At 47.5% G+C, this 16,880-nt stretch overlaps 1 protein-coding gene across 1 annotated transcript; it reads left to right on the top strand.

The window, feature by feature from the left end:
- Nucleotides 1-3,608: 3,608 nt before the first annotated feature.
- On the top strand, nt 3,609-16,659 carry P2RX4 (purinergic receptor P2X 4). Its single transcript, XM_029922829.1, has 12 exons — nt 3,609-3,691; nt 7,326-7,397; nt 7,489-7,561; nt 7,982-8,078; nt 11,773-11,853; nt 11,953-12,094; nt 12,195-12,331; nt 13,402-13,425; nt 14,846-14,939; nt 15,079-15,144; nt 15,486-15,581; nt 16,120-16,659. The coding sequence occupies exons 2-12, from the start codon at nt 7,347-7,349 to the stop codon at nt 16,144-16,146; spliced, it is 888 nt and encodes a 295-aa protein (XP_029778689.1). The 5' UTR covers nt 3,609-3,691; nt 7,326-7,346; the 3' UTR covers nt 16,147-16,659.
- The last annotated feature ends 221 nt before the right edge of the window (nt 16,660-16,880 follow it).

Here is a 16,880-nt window from a genome sequence, read left to right on the forward strand (position 1 = left end):
AGGGCAAAGACTGGCTAGACCTTCATCCTTCCTGCTTCTTGTTCTCTGGCTTGCTCCATGTTGTCCTTTGGCAGCGGGGAAGAGGGGGTGGGGAGCTGGCTTTGTCCTAAACGGCTCAATCTTTTCACTTCACTTCCCATTCTCATGAACAGCTGACAGAAAACAAACCTTGGAATTTCCATTTGGTTCTTTTTGGGTCTGTGGCTTCCGGTCCTTTCCTTTAAGTACCATGTGGTAACCCAAAATAGTGAAGAGGTCACACTTCTAAAGAGCATTTAAAGTTCAGTTCCTTTGTTTTGTGGAGTGGTTGGGGGTTTGGGTATAAGTACCTTACTTAGCCTCATCGTTCTGCATGCTCCCTTCCGATGCTTCCATATGCTTGCCACCTTCTATGCTTACCAAGTGCTTACTTGTAATTGAACGCACCTATTACAATTTAATGAAACTCGAGAGAGGAGGTAGAAATTAACTTCCCAATTGGGCCCACTTTCAAGGTCCACCTGGGCATTAGTTTCTACAGCTGTTGAGCTGACAGATGTTACCTACTCTGGCATTCCTTTTCTTGAAAGGCGTAGTGCAGTGTTCCCCAGCTGCAGGTTAGAATCTTTTGGGAATCTTAAAAATACTGACTGCTGACTCTCCACCCCAGACCTTCTGATTTCATTGCTATGGAGTGTGACTGACTCCCCAGGTGACTCTGATGTGCGGCAACGTTTGAGAATCAATGCCCTAGTGTTTCCTAAACCTACCTGATCGGGAAATCCTCACCTGAGGAATTGTATAAAAGTAACAGATCCTCCACCATGGAGTGGGGCTTGGAAACTGCTAACACTGCCCACAAGAATTCACGTGATGAGGCAGGTGTGGCTTCTAACAGATGTCAGCCCAGCAGCAGTAAGTACTGACAGGAGTCAGTAAAATGGCTTCCCTGGTGTGGGCTCTGCATCAGAACCACCTGACCCACTCCTGGGTTTGGATTTAGTAAGTCTAATAAGTACCAGTACTGGTACTGGCCCCCAGTGATTGTGATGTACCCTTAAATTTTGAGATCCGCTGCTAGCTGGTTAAGTAAATTCATGTTGCTGGATTGGACCGGAAGCACTTAGAATCAGGAGCTCTCAGCTTTTTCCTCTTGGCTTTCGATGCTCAGGGGAGAATTAGTTTAAATCTACCTTAAGATATCTGTAAAGTTCTAGACTACAGAAAGCGTCTATTGCTGCATTGTATGATATAATAGCCACTAGTCACATGTGGCTATTGAGCACTTGAAATGTACCTACTCCAAGTCAAGATATATACTATCACTATAAAATACACACTGGATTTTGAAGACCTAATACAAAAAAAAAAGAAGTAAACTATCACATTAATACATATTACATTGATAACATGTTAAAATATTTTGGGTATATTGGGTAACATAAAATATATCATAATTAATTTTACCTGTTTTTCTTTTTACTTTTTAACATGGCTGTTAGAAATGACATTACATTTGCAACTTGTTTTCTATTTCTGTTGGGCAGCACAGCTTTCCAGGGTTCCTGTGGTGTGCTACCTTGATCATGAGGATTTATAAAGCAGTAAATGCTTTGCTTTTCCATCTTCCTATGATCAAGCCTGACTCAGGAAATTAAGGGCTTTTTTCTTTTTCTGTCTTCTTTTCTTTTACTTTCTGAATCATCTCTTAGTCTCCTGATCCAATTCATCTTAGACTGGACGTGGATTTCTCAGTTATCTGATTCTCTTATCTATCCTATGATGAGGCAGTAGTTAATCACATAGTGATTCGTGTGAAACCATGTGTCTCTGATTTAGCAACTCACAGTTCTCTGTGGTGAAATAAGCTACTCTCAGTAGAGTTAAATGAAAGCTTATCAGCTAAATTCCTAGAACCCCTGAAGAAAAGGACTTGTTTGGGGAAAAGCTTGCCTCTAGGATGGACAAAGAATTTGGAGACTGCTCAGAGCAGACAAACCCATAAATAACCAAAGCCACTAATTTTTTGGAGTCCTGGCAGCTAGAGCTTATAAGAGAGGGATGCTAGCATTTCTTGATTCTAGAAAAAATAACAATAATGGTCACTGGTAGGTGTTTAATAACCGCTCTGGTGGGAAGGAGTTCTCATTTGGAGCATTAGCCAACTTCCATGGTGTAAATCCTCCCATCATGGCCAATGTTAGCCTACTGATGGCAACACAAACGTTCTGAACATTTGACATGCAGTAACTCATTTAACCTTACAACTATCCTATGAAGTCCTATTATCATTCCCATCTTATTGATGGGAAAAACTGAGGCACAGAGAAAGGCCAAAGTTAATGCCTAGTGAATGGTAGAGCTTAGAAATGAACCATGATCACTAGCTTCAGTCTATGTTCCAGTGTCCTAACCACTTTGTGCTAATGCCTTTAGATTTTTTTTTAAGTTTATTTATTTGATGGGGGGGGGCGGAGAAAGCAAGTGGGGGAGGGGGAGAGAGAGAGGGAGAGAGAATCCCAAGGAGGCTTCATACTGTCAGTGCAGAGCCCATTGCAGGGCTTGAACTCAGGAACCATGAGGTCATGCTTAACCGGCTGAGCCTTCCAGGCCCTCCTTTAATTATTCAGACTGGTTGTAATGCCCTCAATTCTCCCCAGAGAAGAGAAGCATATGTGGGACCTGAATTCTTAGAGAAAAAGTATGAACTAGTGTGAAGTTACTTGAATAGTGAGATTATTTTTTCTCGAGGGAGTATAGCATACAGGACAAGAAAAGAGGCTTCAGAGGCAAAAGACTTGAGTTCAAATTCTGACTTTGTCATTCACTAGCTGTGTGACCTTGAGCAAATGACTTAACCTCTCTGTGTCTTAGTTTCCTCCTCTGTGAAAACAGAATAATAGGGGTGTCTGGGTGGCTCAGTCAGTTAAGTGACCCTTGATTTCAGCTCAGGTCATGATCTCCCAGTTTGTGAAATTGAGCCCCGCATCAGCCTGCGTGCTGACAGTGCAGAGCCTGCTTGGGATTCTCTCTCTCTCTCTCTGCCCCTCCCCTGCTCATGCACCCATGCACTTTCATGCTCTGTTTTAAATAGATAAACTTTAAAATAAATAGAGAATAATATCTGCCTTATAAAGTGGTTAGGATTAAATTAGTTAATAAGTATATAGAGTTTAGATTAGCACCTGGCACCTAAAAACACCCAGATGGTAACTATTATCATAATTTTTATTATCTCTGGTGATTCTGCAGGGTCATAGTGCATTGAAAGTGCTCAAATATTTAATAATAAAGACATTCATTGAATACTTTCTTTGTGCTTATCACTGTGCTGAATGGTTTGCCTACATCATCTCATTTATCTCCTACAAACTACCCTGTGGTTTATGTTCCATATGCGCATTTTGCAGGTATGGGAATGGAGCCCCCAAGTTAAACAGTTTTGCAAAGTTGCATAATCACTGAATGTTGTACTGTCAGCCTCTGGCTATCAGAGGCTCCCTAGCATCAATTCAAATTTGTTGAATCCTAATGGCAATTTAAGAGGACTGTTTTATTTTGTAGGTGGGTGTTTGTGTGGGAAAAAGGCTACCAGGAAACGGACTCTGTGGTCAGCTCAGTGACTACCAAAGCCAAAGGTGTGACTGTAACCAACACTTCTACACTTGGATTCCGGGTCTGGGATGTGGCGGATTATGTGATTCCAGCTCAGGTGGGCCTCCCCCTGTGGCTTCTAATGCTAAAGCTTCTCCTTAGCTCCTTTTGCTTTACTGACTCTGCACTCTTGATTAATGATTGGTAGAGTTCTAACATCACCGATACCCAGACTGATCGTTTTAGTCCAAGTAAGCAACACAGGCAGATCTCTTCTGGTTTAGGGTCTGATAAATAATATTCAACCTGCTATGTTGCTTTAGTTCTAAATCATGTTTGGCTTAAACACAGACAACTCAGCCTGTCTCAAGCCCTGAAAGGTGGAAAAGCAAATGTTTTAAATCCTGGGAAAAATTCAGGTGGAAATACCACCATTCTACATTTAGTATTTACTTTATTGGTGTAAACCCACATGGTGAATCTTTGCAGACAGTGTAAAAAGTTTATCAGGAGTTAGAGACCCAAAGGCAAACCAGAAGGAAACAGACATAGGATTTTGTCAGGCACAAAGGTAAGGAAAGAAAGCATCCTAGTGTCCAGTCTGTTAATCGACAAAGCTCCAAGTTAAATATTGACTCTCTTTAGCCATGGTAATGGCTGTGGTCCATGGCCACACCCTGACATACCCCTCCAGATGCCATATATGCTAGGTTCTGGTGGTGGCTAAATGCAAATAAGCTGTCAACTCCTGGCTCAGAGCTCAGCAAGGAAAAGCAAGGACTTGAGAAACTCCTCATTTCCCCACTGCCTTTTCAAGAGAAGGGTTTTGTGGGGCGCCCAGAGAGAAGACCAGAACTAATGAGCAATGGAGGTCACTCAGACCCTTCTGCCTCTCTGCAGATGGACCGCAAATATTTGTTTGCAGTGCTTCTACTTGGCTCATCTCCAGAATAAAATTTCCCTGAGCTTAAAACAGATGAGAAATAGGGGGACCTGGGTGGCTCAGTTAAGTGACCGACTTGGGCTCAGTTTATAATCTCATGGTTAATGAGTTCGAGCACCGCTTCCGGCTCCGAGCCATCCCTCTCTTGCCCCTACTCCGCCTATGCACTCATGCCCACTCTCTCTCTCCGTCTCTCTCAAAAAAAAAAAAAAAAAAAAAAAGCCAGAAGAAACTTGGGCATTAAGCCATATCCTCATGCCTCCTCACAATTCCCCGTCTCCCAACATGGCTTGTTCTAGATCTTTCTTTGGAAGATGCCAGCTATTCCCAGAGCTTCCACCACCTTGTCAGACCTGGGGGTGGAGAGGTCTATAGACACTTTGATCCCTGAGTTACCCTGATCCTCCAGAGGGCTCCCGGCACCCACTCCACTCCCACAGAGTACGAAAGACTGACAGATAGCTTCTGGTGTTTCATTTTAGAATGCCAGTGTTCGGCGAAGGGGAGGACCTAGTAGGATTTTTGGACATCTTTTATTCCTCATGTTGGAAAGTCCTTAGCAATTCTTTAGTCTCATCTCCAGTGAATTGTTCTCTAGCAGAAAGAGAGAGACTCCCAAGTGGGCTCCACACTATCAGCATAGAGCTCAAACCCATGAACTGCATTTTCATGACCTGAACCAAAATCAAGAGTTGGACACTTGAGGTGCCTGGGTGGCTCAGTCGGTTAAGTGTCTGACTTTGGCTCAGGTCATGATCTCATGGCTTGTGAGTTCGAGCCCCATGTCGGGCTCTGTGCTGACAGCTCAAAGCCTGGAGCCTGCTTTGGATCCTGTGTCTCCCTCTCTCTGCCCCTCCCCCACTCATGCTCGGTCTCTCTCAAAAATAAATACACATTGGGAAAGAAAAAAAAGTTGGACGCTCAACCACCTGAGCCACCCAGGCGCTCCCTCTCCAGAAACTGTAAATCAACCTTCCTAGGAGGAAAAAACAGCCTTCTCCAATAGAGAAGTGTCCGTTGCTGACCCTGATTTGGTCTTCTCTAGGATGTTTTATTTATTTTAATTTCAGTTAGGAAAGAAAACCAGCCAAATTTGGGGACTTTGGTGGCCCTGCGTTTTTGTATCTCTGAGGTAATCTGGTTGGCAGAGGATGTCTTGAGCAGTTTTTGGCTCTTTTCCCTTAACAAGCCAAGCTTTATTAAGGAACCACTTCAGGTTATAGACATTTTTTCCCCACTGAGGTGAAATTCACATGCCATAATATTAGCTATTTCAGATTGAAAAATCCCATGGCATTTAGTACCTTCACAATAGTATGCAACCATAACCTACTAGTTCCAGGACATTTCCGTCACCCCAAGAGGAGACGCCTTACCCATTCAGCCGTCGCTTCCCATCCTGCCCTGCACTTTACCCCCTGCCTCCAAGGCAGCCACTCACCTACTTTCTGTCTCTATGAAAATTTCATAGAATCATACAACATGTGGCCTTTTCTGTCTGGCTTCTTTGACTTGGCCTCATATTTTTGAGGTTCTCCCATGTTGTATCCTGGGTCAGTGAGTCATTCCTCTTTATGGCTGAGTCCTATTCCATTACAGGCACACACACACAGGCATAGATAACCACAATCTGTTTATCCATTCATCCGTCAATAGGTATTTGGGGTGTTTCCACCTCTGGGTCACTATGAATAATGCTGCCATGAACATATGTGAACAGCAGGCCCTCTGTCCACAGTTCAGTTACCCACGGTTAGCTGCAGTCCGGAAGCAGATGGCGCTCCTGACATATCGTCAAGTCGGTAGTAGCGCAACACTACATCACAAAGCTTCCAACGTTCACCTCACTTCCTCTCTTCATGTAGGCATTTTCCCATCACACCAAGAAGGGTGAGTCCAATACAGAAAGGTATTGAGAGAGAGAGACTATATCACCTTTTATTATAATATATGATTATAATTGTCCCACTTTAGTATTAGTTGTTGTTAATCTCTTACTGTGTCTAATTTACTTATTTATTTTTTAATGTTTATTTTTGAGAGAGCGAGAGAGAGAGACAGCGCATGCGCAAGTGGGGGAGGGGCAGAGAGAGAGGGAGACACAGAATCCGAAACAGGCTCCAGGCTCTGAGCTGTCAGCACAGAGCCCGATGCGGGGCTCGAACCCACAACTGTAGGAGCATGACCTGAGCTAAAGTCAGATACCTAACCAACTGAGCCACCCAGGCACCCCTTACTGTGTAATTAAAACTTTAACTTGATCATAGATATGTCTGTATCAGAAAGAAAAACAACATAGCCTATGGAGGATTGGGTACTGTCTGTGGTTTCAGGCAGCCCCCAGGGGCCTCAGAACATGTCCCCTTGCAGATAAGGGGGATTATGGTACAACTATCTTCTTGAAGCCTGTCTTCAGTTAGCTTATAAACTCTCAGAGAACAAGGAGTCAAAAAAGATCAGGGTTTTTTTTAATGTTTATTTTTGAGCGAGAAAGAGAGTGCGTCCAGGCGGGAGGGGCAGAAAGAGAGGGGGACACAGGATCTGAAGCAGTCTGTATGCTGACAGCAGAGAGCCCGACACAGGGCTTGAACTCACGAGCTGTGAAATCATGACCTGAGCTGAAGTCAGTCACTTAATTGACTGAGCGACCAGGCGCCCCAGAAGATCAGGTTTTAAATTGTCTTCTGCATGGCACTTGGGAGAAGTGAAAGGTCCTGTCCTATTAAATCAACATGTGGCTTTCTTTAGGACTTGGCCTGATGCTCTGAAGGTAACACAGTGTTGCCCTCTCCCCTCGCCCCCTCTGCAGGAGGAGAACTCCCTCTTCATCATGACCAACATGATCACCACCATCAACCAGACCCAGGGCCTCTGTCCTGAGGTAGGCAGCTTCTCAGGAAAGAGCCTCAGGCCCCTTTCCCCCACCTGACTGATGACATGGGATTTGTTTTCATTCTTTCATCTTTTTCCAGCTTCCAGATAAGACCACTGTGTGTAAATCAGATGCCAACTGTGCCGCTGGCTCTTCAGGTGTCCACAGCAACGGTATGAGCTCCTGGCTGTGACCCCACAGTAGACATGTAGTGTGAGGAGGGTAGCCCCTGGCCAGATTGCCTCCCCCGTGGGGCTTCACTCAGAGAGATCTTCAGGATGAAGAAATCCCTACATTCCCCAAGTCCTTCATAGGCCCTTGGGTGAGTTTGGTGTACCCATTAGGCTCTCAGGATCTTCTGGACATTCACCTGTCACCTGTACTCCAGAGGCCACCCCAGATCTTGCCCTGTGCCAGCCTGCCATCACCCTAGCCTTGCCACTGGACTCAGGCAAATGTTTTCCTCTAATTTCTGAAAACCGTATAAAGTCCGGAATCGGAACAGCTCAAGATCGACCGCACAGGATGCTGTGGCAGTGCTTGCACTTGTCTCCCTTGTGAAGATGGAAAACAGGTGCTCCTTGCCCCTGCAGGAATTGCAACAGGAAGATGTGTGCTGTTCAATGGGACCGTGAAGACGTGCGAGGTGGCGGCCTGGTGCCCGGTGGAAGATGACACACACGTGCCTGAGTGAGTTAAGCCTGTGTGTTGTGCTCTTGGTGTCTTGGTGGAGTCAGGCTTCCCCAGGGCTAGGACCAATGACAAGGTGGGCCACAGCGTTTGTCACTTGTGAGAAGAGTGCAGATGATTTATTTCTATGTTTGGACTTTGTCAGTTTCAAGTAACTAACAGGAAACAGTTCTCGGGGCCTCAAGCAGGACACACACATGGCAGGAGCCGTTTATTATACAACTAACTGTGAAGAGCCCAGCGCGGTGAGACCTGGGGCTCTAAGGATATTTTCAGAGTCTCCACCTTTTGACTCTGCTTCCCCTAGATCAGCTTCACTTGCAGGACCATAGGAGGCGGCTCTGGGCTTATATTCCCCCTGGACCCTCCAGGTCTCCCAGCCCAGTTGTCCATAGAGATTCTTCTAGATCTGTCCATCGTCACATCTTCAGCCACATCCCTCAGTCCATCAATAGCTGAGGCATGGATTTTGCTTCTCAGCTCAGACCTGGGTCACCTGCCCACCCCTGGAGGTAGGGTGCAGTCCCACCCAGACCACACAGCCTGAGAGTAGGGAGGTGTGGCTTCCAACGGAAGTCAGGCGGGCGTTCGTTACCAGGAAAGAAGGGAACAGATGCTGGGCAGGACAATTATGAGTGTCCACGGTAGTGTGTTTTATAAAGTAGAGCAGGTTCGGGGCTGCCCTAGAATGACATTCTTCCCAGTAGTAATTTGCTCTGCTTTAATTGGAGGTGATGAGAGGTAATGCTCTCAGAAGTGCTTGCAACTCCAGCCTTCGTGACCCAGAGTTCAGAGGGAGGCCTGGAGAAGCCTGGCAGGGAGCCAGCCACGTGCCCCCCCATTCAGGGTGCCCTGCAGCAGAAGAAATGGCCGAGAGGTGCTGATTCCAAGATTGCTGAGGGAAGCAGCTCAGGTCAGGGAAGGAAATACTTAAAAGAAAAGGAATCCTAGCATTTTTGAGCTGAAAAGGTGAAAAGGATCTTACGGGGAGCTCTGCTCCCCAACATCATGCCACTGGCCATAGGTGGCTGTTAAGCACTCAAAATGTGCCTGGATCCAAACAAAATGCTCAGTGTAAAATGTACACCAGAGCCTGCAGACATTATGGGGGGAAAATTACACACACACACACACATGTATATGTATATATATGATACTAATACACATCTATATTACTGTACGGTATATGTCTATATACATACTATACAATACATATACTATGTACATATATATATACACACACACATATATATATAGATAGATAGATGATACTATGTGCTGTTTACCTACTGAAGTAATACTTCAGATATAGTGGCTCATTATAAAAAGTTAATTTCATTTGTTGTTTTTTTTTTTTTGCTTTTTAATGTGACTACTAGGCACTTGAAATTGCAAGGTGGTTTGTATTTGTGTCTCAGTTTATGTTCATTGGACAGCACTGTTATGTATCCAATCGAGTGGAAGATGATTTTTAAGTGTACACTGATAACAGGAGTCACATGGAGAGAAGGACATTCCCATTTCCATTCTTATTCAGCTTCTAAGCTTGTATCAAGGAGGGAATCCTGGTTTGGGGTATCTTTTATAACTTGCTGATTTCCATTTCTCACAAATTATAACCCCCAGATTCAGCACCTTAGGTAAATAGTAATATAACTACAACTATTTTTTGAGAGAGAGAGAGAGAGAGAGAGAGAGAGAGAGCAGGGGAGAGGGGCAGAGGGGGTGAGAGAGAGAGAGAGAGAGAGAGAGCAAGCAGGGGAGAGGGGCAGAGGGGGAGAGAGAGAGAGAGAGGGAGAAAGAGAGAGGGAGGGAGGGAGGGAGAGGGAGAGGGAGAGGGAGAGGGGGGGAGGGAGAATTCCAAGCAGGCTCCATCTCCTGACCTGAGCCAAAATCAAAAGCTGGATGCTTAAGCGACTGAGCCTCCCAGGTGGCCCTTAACTACAACTCTTAGTAATATTGTTTGGATTTGATTATATTTATTTGAACAATGACCCCTGACTTAGAGCAAATAATATTTCTTATGGTCATGATGGAAAGTTTTATTTCAAAATGAATGTCAGTAAAAGCAGTGAGTTGATCCTAAAGGCGGGAACAACCCAAATGACCATCAACAGGGAAAGAGATAAACAGATTACAGTCCATCTGTGCAAAGGAACAGCACACAGCCGTAAAAAAAGGATGAAATGTTAGATGCTACAATGTGGATGAACCTAGAAGATATGGTGCTAAGTGAAAGAAGCGAGACACAGAAGGCCACGTATTGTATGATTCCATTTATATAAAATGTCCAGAAGAGACAAATCTGGAGAGACAGTAAGTAGATTAGTGGTCTCCCAAAGGTGGGGGGGGGGAGCGGGGAGGGAGAATAGATACTATTGCTTAAAGGTACAGTGCTTCTCTTTGGGGTGATGAAAATGTTCTAGAACTAGATGGTGGTGATTGTTGCACATCATGAATATGTTTAATGCCACTGAATTATATACTTTAAAATGGTTAATTTTACATTATGTGGATTTCACCTCCAATTTTTTTTTAACTATGAGTTAGGGGCACCTAGGTGGCTCAGTCAGTTGGGTGGGTATCTGATTCTTGATTTTGGCCTGCATGGGGCTCTTCACTGGGCATGGATCCTATTTGGGATTTTCTCTCTCTCTCTCTTTCTCTCTCTCTCTCTCTCCCTCCCTCCCTCCCTCCCTCCCTCTCTCTCTCCCTCCCTCCCTCCCTCCCTCTCTCTCTCTCCCCCCACCCCCAGCTCGTGTGTTCTCTCCCTCTCTAAAATAAAATTAATTTTTTGATAAATTTAAAAAAATAATAAAACAGTTAATCTTAAAAGTTTCACATATGAGGTAGACAGATGTGGGGGGAAAGTTATGGTACAGAGAATGACAGTAGTTTGAAAAACCCTAATATAACCCATCCCTCTTGATACAGGGAGGAGGGAATTTGAAGCCCCGAGAGTTCCTTTGTCAAGGCCTTGGCATCCTCGGCAGGTTCAGCTGTCTTTGCTGTGTGGGCTTGGTTCTGTCTCAGGGTTGAGCAGACGATTGATACTGTTTATAAACTCAGACATTCCGCCTGGATCAGGGAAACCGCCCACCCGCCCAGGGGTCTGCCCACAGCACTGGATTCCCCAGTAGAGACTCACCAAAGAGGGGGCCCCTTGGAGACATATTTACTGTAGGGTCAGCCAGGAGCTGACATGGCACTTCTGAGAAGAGAGTACTTGCCAAAAGACACACGTGATTTTTGTGTCCTTTTGTGATAAGATCAGGATCCACCCGGTGGCGGTGACTGTACCTTTGCTTAGACTTGTAAAACCAGATCTGTTGAGCATTCCCCTGAGGGCACTGAGTGAGATGCCTCCCAAATCCCCTGCAGGCTGAATAATTTCAAAGGAAGCCACTGGGCATCCTTTCTCCTTAGCCTTTACTGAACTCTTAAATTCCCCGCTGCCTTGGCAAGAGGCAAGAAACGGTACGGCTTAATTTACCTTAAGTTTACCTAGTTTACCTGTAGACCTAGTGCTTATGCAGAGGAAAGTAGAAAATGCTTGAGATGTTTTCCCATTTTTTTCTTGACAAAATGACATTGTTTGACACATGTGCATGTGCTTTTTAAAAATATTACATAAGGATGTGAGCATACATATATTTGTACTTTCATTAACAGGATGTGACGTTATTTTTTTCAGTCCTGCTTTTCTAAAGGCTGCAGAAAACTTCACTCTCTTGGTCAAGAACAACATCTGGTATCCCAAATTTAACTTTAGCAAGTAAGTGGCCCGCTGTGTGCGTTCACCAGTGTCTTGGAGCAACTTCTGGCTCCTCTTTGACGTTTTCCTCGCTCCGTTTCTGCTTTCTCCTGACTTCAGGAGGAATATTCTTCCCAACACCACCACTGCCTACCTCAAGTCGTGCATTTATGACGCCGTAACAGATCCCTTCTGCCCCATATTCCGTCTTGGCAAAATAGTGCAGGATGCGGGACACAGCTTCCAGGACATGGCCGTCGAGGTAGGCGGAGGCCCCTGGCTTTTCTGACACAGGCCTTCACACATCGCGTTCTAGAATGGGCCCGAGGAAAGCTCGCTCTGTCTCTGCTTGCAACCCGCAGGGAGGCATCATGGGCATCCAGATCAACTGGGACTGCAACCTGGACAGAACCGCGGCCCTCTGCCTGCCCAGGTACTCCTTCCGCCGCCTGGACACCCGGGACGTGGACCACAATGTGTCCCCCGGCTACAACTTCAGGTGGGCGTCAGCTGGGGGCCTGGTTCTCTTGTGGTTGGAGGGTGGGGGCGTGGTGGCTGGATCGGGTGTCCGTGCCCACCAAAGACCAGCACTCAGGCAGCCCCCGAGGGCAGGTGGGGAGGTCTGTTCCAGAGAGAGTGTTCCTAGCAGATCTTGTGCCCACGGTATCCTGACCCATGAGAGCCTTCTGCGCCCCTTCTTACTTCAAAAATCATGTTGAGGGGCGCCTGGGTGGCTCAGTGGGTTAAGCGTCTGACTTCACCTCAGGTCATGACCTTGCAGTCCGTGAGTTCCAGCCCTGCTTCAGGCTCTGCTGACAGTTCAGAGCCTGGAGCCTGCTTCAGATCCTGTGCCTTCCCCCACCCCGCCGCCTCTCTACCGGTCCCCTGTTCAAAGTCTCTCTCTCTCACACACACACACAAACATTAAAAAAAAAAATCACATTGATAGAATTTTCAGAGCAGCCCAGGGAAGCTGGCTGCTTGCGTTCCCTTGAGCCAGTCCCAACTAGGACCCCTGCTTACTGATTTTGAGGAGTGGGTGAGTTTGTGATCCTCCAGTCCGAAGACCTGGGGTGTGACCCAGGAAGTAGTTTCTCAAAGACCCAAGTCTGCCCCTGGAGTCCCTAGGGTGCAGGAGATACAGGCTTAAGCTTCAGGAAAGGCCTTTGCTGGTATTTCCCTGCTGGAAGTTCCATGTGACATGGGGACGGTCACAACAAATTACCACAAGGTGGGTGGCTTAAAACAACAGGAAGTTACTCTCTCATGGATCTGGAGGCCAGAATCCCCAAATCAAGGTGCTGGCAAGGCCAGCTGCCTTCTTCGCCCCTTCCAGGTTCTGGGGGCGCCCCGTGGTGCTCCATGTTCCTTGGATCGCAGGCTCATCACTCCCACCTCCGCCGCTGTTGTCACGCATCCTTCTTCCCTCTGTGAGCATTGCCGTGTATCCTCTCCTTATAAGTATGCCAGTCATATTGCATCAAAGTCCACCTGAATCCAATCCGACCTCATCTCACCTGATTCCAGCTCCAAAGACCCTATTTCCCTATTTCCTTTCCCCACTCACAGGTTCCAGGCAGATGTGAATCTTGGGTGAGTGTTCAACCCGGTGCAGCTAGTCATCTGATGGGAGGATCAGCGGCCGGGGTCACGTTCGCCACTTTCCCGAGGCTGCCAGCCCTGTAGTCCCGTACATTGTCACGTGCCCTTTGCAGCATCTCTCACGCATTTTGCCACTCCACAAAAGCTGCCCCACAGGTGCCCCGAGTAGGTCTGAGGTTCTTTTGTGTTGCACTTGTCTCCCTCTAGTGGTGACATGTGCAATCCACTACACGTGGGATCACAGAAACCTCCGGAATTACAGTCAGCTCTCATTTCGAACCACCTGACTCGCTAATGCTAGGGCAGATACTTGAATTTTTTTTCCCTAGTAAACGAATTAGATTTGTGTTGCTCTGTCTCTATGTTACACAGTCTAGAAACCATTGTGGAAAAACCTCAAGCTTGGGTCAGAACAGAGAGAAGCCGATGGGAGCTGTCACCAGGTCACCCATCCCCTGACCTCCACTAGCTCCAGGTCTCCCCTGAATTCCCCAGGCCTGACCATGACATAGCGGTTGTGGGCCAGACTGATCATGGGCCAAGAGGTTAGGCTTCTCTGAATCAATGCCCTGTATGTATAACATGGGCTCAACAGACCCCCCCCCCACAATCATTCCCCCTGTGGGTGTTTTTGTTTTGTTTTATTGAGATATAGTTCACACACCACACCGTTTATCCATGTGAAGTGTGGAATTCCATCATTTTTAGTCTATTCACAGAGTTGTACAATGATCGGCATAATTTTAGAACATATTCATCCCCCCAGTGAGAAGTCCCTTCAGCCACCACCTCTGCCTTCCCGTCTGCCTGAGCCCCCATCACCCACCGTCTGCTTCTGTTCTCTGCACTTGCATAAATGGAATCACATACTATATTGCCTTCTGTGACTGGCTTCTTTCACTCAGCATCATGATTTTTTCAAGGTTCATCCGTATTGTGGCGTTTATCATGACTTACCTCTCTTTATGGCCAAAGAGTATTCCATTGTGTGGATACACCACATTTTTATTTACTCATCTGTACGTTGATGGGTCAGTGATTTCTTTTAAAAAAAAATGCCCAGGGCTGATTCAGTGAGTTTTGTGGAGTTTCATTGCCGGCTCCATGCTCCTACCCATAAGGACTTGCTGCCACATTCTGTCAGAGGCCAGATCTCCTCGAGAGAGGCAGGTGGTTCTGGTACGCCAAGGAGGATGTTCAGAGCAAGAGGTTCCGGCTCCACTGTAGGAGGGGACAGTGATGATGGAGAAATTCTGGTGCCCTGTGGGCCCTGGCACCCTCCTGCCCACATGCTGCACAACCCACCTTAGCCAGGAGGGGCTCCGGGGTGCTCAGGTACCGTCCGTCCAGCAGGCAGTGCCGGCTCCCCAGGGCCTCGGGGATTTCTACCCTGCCATCCCCCTCTCCCTAGGTTTGCCAAGTACTACAGTGACCCGACTGGCACTGAGCACCGCACGCTCATCAAGGCCTACGGCATCCGCTTCGACATCATAGTGTTCGGAAAGGTAGCCTGGCTGCCAGCTTCTCTCAGGGCTCAGGTTCAGACCCGGGCTTCTGGGTTGGCCAAGCACCAGGGACCCTCTCCCCACCTTTTATCTGCTCTTGCTCACCTCTCACCTTTTCCTTTTCTCCTGTCATTTGTAGGCTGGGAAATTTGACATCATCCCCACCATGATCAACATCGGCTCTGGTTTGGCGCTCTTAGGGGTGGTGAGTGACTTGGACCGCTCCTTCAACCCCCCCAGGCCTGATGCCCTCCTCAGCAGTAGTTAGCACAGTGATGTGAGACCCTCCACGGGCACCCTGGTTCCTCCCCATGACACTTGTTTCTGGAATGGACCCTCCAAGCTTGCCCTTGCCCCCAGCCCCACCTCCCCTTCCCTTCTCCAAGACCATGGCCCTCGGCCCTCAGGGCCTTGCCTTCTCCTGAGAGGTGGGGCCTTGCCCTTCCTTTCCTTGAATGATTCCAGGCATTGTGGGAAGGGGCATGCACAGAATAACAGGTCCTAAAGCATCCTGGCTCGTCCTCTCTCACCCTGTGCTGCACGCAGGCGACAGTGCTGTGTGACGTCATAGTCCTCTACTGCATGAAGAAAAGATTCTACTACCGGGAGAAGAAATACAAGTATGTGGAGGATTACGAACAGGTAGGCCACCTCCTGAATTCCAGCGGCAGGAAGGTCCGCGGTACTCGTGGTGAGCGCTGGGCCGCTGGGCCGCTGGGCCGTCTGGGGGAGCCCCAGGCACAAAGGTGGCGCTCCTCTGGCATGTGGTCAACCCAGGCGGCTGCACACCATTCCTCACCCTCATCCTCTGCTCCATTTCTAGACCATGTGTACAAGTAGTCACTTCATACTTCAAGCAGACTCACTCTTTAAAATCTGGCCTCGTTTTAATTAGTGACAGCTCAGGTTAGGTATAGTCATAAATATTATGACAAAATCTATGTCCACAGACTACTTACACTTGCCTCACATAGCAAGAGGGGTTGGGTACCGTGCTTTGAGCACCTGCACTAGGACTAAGCTGAGTATGTGTAGTTGCGAAGGGCTGCCCAGAGTCCTCAGGGCCAGTGCCTGGCGCTCGCCCGCCCCAGACAGCCCAGGCTTGCCTGTGGGCAGCCCATGGTGCAAATACATCTATCCAGAAGCGTATCAGTCATGTTAAGCATACGTTTCTTGGCAGGGGCTTGGCGGTGAGATGGACCAGTGACGCCTCTTCCACACTTGGGCTCCCCACGGCCCTCATCAGAGCACAGTGAGGAGGGAGAAAAGGCTGCTGTTGTCACCACAGAGAAAGTTCCAGATTCTGAGTCTGCCTCCACTGCACAAGAACTTCACAGTCGCCCAGCTGCTCCCGTGTTTTGTGTGTAGGGCATGCGTAGTAGACCACCCTGCACAGTGGGTCGCCTCGCCTCGGGGTTGCTGGGCGACCTCTGGCCCCAGGCCCATGGGGCCACTGCCACTGCAGGGCCGGCCTTCCTCAGGGGCTCCTGTCTCCAGGCCCCTACGAGACAGGTCCAGTTGGCGCCCCAGCAGCTCTGTTCAAGCACTTTATAAGGGAAGGAAAGACATTTGGGCGTGTCACTGGCTCTTGATCACACGGCCGCTGTTCCTCCCCCACATCCATGCTGTCACAGAGTTAGCACAGCTCCTTGAGAAGAGTCATGTCAAGGTGATAAGAGGACCAAACATTAAAACGATTTTCTCCATCTTTGTTCTCATAGCATGGTCTAGAACTTTCCTCTCTTCCCTTTTACTTCGACCACTAAACCCATTTGTTGTCACAGCTCACTGTGCTCAGAAGAAGCTTCCTGAAACAGCCTGTTGTTGGGGCGTAGGCATTGCCCCTGCTTCAGCCTTCACATGAAGGCCTCAGCATCCTGATCTTTGTGAGGCTGTGTTCCTCTAGAACTTACAAGGTTTTGTCCTGTGGTGACTAGTCTC

This window comes from Suricata suricatta, chromosome 14 (assembly GCF_006229205.1).
Source record: "Suricata suricatta isolate VVHF042 chromosome 14, meerkat_22Aug2017_6uvM2_HiC, whole genome shotgun sequence".
Taxonomy (NCBI): domain Eukaryota; kingdom Metazoa; phylum Chordata; class Mammalia; order Carnivora; family Herpestidae; genus Suricata; species Suricata suricatta.

Excerpts from the sequence above, each read along its gene's own strand:
- P2RX4 (XM_029922829.1), top strand. The coding sequence starts at position 7,347 with ATGACCAACATGATCACCACCATCAACCAGACCCAGGGCCTCTGTCCT. Across the intron at positions 12,095-12,194 it reads TCCAGGACATGGCCGTCGAG|GGAGGCATCATGGGCATCCA; the intron begins GTAGGCGGAGGC and ends TGCAACCCGCAG. Across the intron at positions 15,582-16,119 it reads ATGTGGAGGATTACGAACAG|GGGCTTGGCGGTGAGATGGA; the intron begins GTAGGCCACCTC and ends GTTTCTTGGCAG.